General features: G+C 37.7%; 1 protein-coding gene across 1 annotated transcript; it reads right to left on the reverse strand.

Moving 5' to 3' along the window:
• Positions 1-890: 890 nt before the first annotated feature.
• Positions 891-1,265, reverse strand: LOC111394127. Its single transcript, XM_023019903.1, has one exon. The coding sequence runs from the start codon at positions 1,263-1,265 to the stop codon at positions 891-893; it is 375 nt and encodes a 124-aa protein (XP_022875671.1).
• Between the last annotated feature and the right edge of the window lie 1,355 nt (positions 1,266-2,620).

Here is a 2,620-nt window from a genome sequence, read left to right on the forward strand (position 1 = left end):
TCTAACCACTTAATTCTGCACCAAGGTACTGCAATGACATTAAACACAAAGGTAAAGTGATCAATTAGTGCCCATAAGGAAGTAAGAGTCATTGGGGCATTTCATCAAACACCTTACATACAAAGTATAATTCACATATTCAATCTCCCCCAAACTTAAGCCCAAGTAAAAATTCACAATCCACAATGTTTATGGCAACAAAATCCACTACAACCCATTAGATATTTCATATACTAAACATGTGTTGGGATGCATTAAGCTTAAATTTCGACTATAAACCAAAACACATATAAACACATACCTTGAAACTTGTAGCAAGCCCAATATGTTGATGGTATGCAGAGAAGATTAATTAGGACATGAAGTTGTGAGGAGTTGGGTGGAAAAGAAATTACAAGTGAAGTATAGATGGAGGAGAAAAGTGAGAGAGAGAGTTAGGGTGAAATAGATTTGGGGAAAATTTAAAATTGAAGGAGGATGGGGATGTAAAATCCATAGATATAAACATGTAGGATGAAAAGAAAAAAAAAAGAAAATGAAAATAAAGAAATACAGAAGGAAAATAAAATTTTTTGAAATAAAAATTAAAAAAATGGGGGGTTCAGCTGCAGCGCCACGCTGCGGCATTTTTTTTTTTTTTTTAAATACCTCCTTCCTTGTTATTATCTTTCCCATGCGAGGTGTAGTTTGGTTTCCTTTTTCCATTCACATAATATAAATCCCACTTGAGAGCAGTCCTATAAAATAATAATAAAAAGGTTACGACTTTAGCCTAGACTGTCAAAAGAACAGAAAGTTAAAACAAAAATCAAGAAACAAATAAAGAAAAAGCTTGGGTTGTTTCCCAAGAAGCGCTTCTTTAAAGTCATTAGCTACACTTAGTGCTGTGGTCATTCTGGTAAAGCTAGGTCAAGGCTCTCTTTAGCGGTGGGAAAATCTTCTACGTTGTGCTTGATACGTTGGCCATTTACTTTGAAGTTTCCTTTTGTTGGATGGTGTAGTTCAACTATGCCGTAGGGAAACACTTGAGAGACAATGAAAGGGCCTAGCCATCTAGATTTCAACTTTCCTGGAAATAGTTTAAGTCTAGAATTGTATAAAAATACTTGATCTCCCACTTTGAAAAATCTTAGGCTAATGTTCTTGTCATGCCATTGCTTAGTCCTTTCCTTGTAGATGGATGCATTCTCGTATGCTTCTCTTCTGAATTCCTCCAATTCATGTAGCTGTATTGTTCTTGTTTCTCCAGCCTTTTCAAGGTCCATGTTTAATTACTTCAATGCCCAATACGCTCTTTGCTCAAACTCTACTGGTAGGTGGCATGCTTTTCAAAGACTAGTCAGTGTGGGGACATTTCAATAGGTGTCTTGTAAGCAGTGCGATATGCCTATAAAGCATCGTCTAATTTCTTTGACCAATCCTTTCGAGATGCATTCACAGTGAGCTCTAGAATTCTTTTCAATTGTCTGTTTGAGGTTTCCACCTGTCCACTTGTTTGAGGGTGGTAAGGAGTGGCAATTCGATGTTGTACCCTGTACTTATGCTGCACTGCTTGGAATAACCGATTGCGAAAGTGAGTTCCACCATCACTTATTATGGCTCTAGGTGATCTATAGCGATTAAAGTTGTGTTTCTTTATGAAGTCCACCATAACCCTTTCATCATTTGTAGGCAATGCTTTAACTTCCACCCATTTAGAGGCATAATCTACTGTCACTAGAATGTACCTATTGTTGTAAGATGATGGAAAAGGACCCATATAATCACCCCCAGACATCAAATATTTCCACCTCCAGAATGTTGTTATGTGGCATCTCGTGACGCGCTGATATGTTACCTGTTCTCTGACACTTATCACATGATCTGCAGAAACTGTGGCAGTCTTTGAACAGCGTAGGCCAAAAGAAATCACATTGAAGCACCTTTGCTGCTGTTTTAGTAGGGTTAAAATGTCCTCGATAAGCCGAAGCATGAACTCATGAAAGGATTGATTTCATCTCATCCTCTAGCACACATCTCCTAATGATCTAGTCTGGCCCTCTCCTGTATAAACTTGGATCATCCCAGCAATAGAATTTTGCTTCATGAAGGAGCTTCTTCTTCTACTGTTAGGTAAGATCTAGATCCATATAGCCACTAGCTAAGTAATTAACAATGTCTACATTCCACGAAGCCTTCTCTATTTGCAATAACTGTTCATCTTAGAAAACCTCGTTAATATCCACGTCATCTAAATCCTGCGGTTCCTCTATCCTTGATAAGTGATCCGCTACCTGATTTTCTATTCCTTTTTTATCACGAATCTCCATGTCAAATTCTTACAGTAACAGAACCCATCGAATTAGCCTTGGTTTCGGATCCTTCTTCTCAAACAAATACTTCAATGCCGCATGGTCTGTATAGATTATCACCTTGGACCCAATCAAATAAGAACAAAATTTATCAAAAGCAAAAAACAGTGCGAGCATTTCATTTTCAGTTGTTGCATAGTTGATCTGAGTATCTATCAATATTTTGCTAGAATAGTAGACAACATGAAATACCTTTCCTTTGCGTTGCCCAAGCACTGACCCTATTGCGAAATCACTAGCGTCACACATGAGCTCAAAAGGCAATTCCC

This window comes from Olea europaea, chromosome 5, assembly GCF_002742605.1.
Source record: "Olea europaea var. sylvestris chromosome 5, O_europaea_v1, whole genome shotgun sequence".
Taxonomy (NCBI): domain Eukaryota; kingdom Viridiplantae; phylum Streptophyta; class Magnoliopsida; order Lamiales; family Oleaceae; genus Olea; species Olea europaea.

What these genes read in the sequence shown, in the direction of transcription:
- LOC111394127 (XM_023019903.1), bottom strand. Translation starts at nt 1,265, where the DNA reads ATGGACCTTGAAAAGGCTGGAGAAACAAGAACAATACAGCTACATGAA.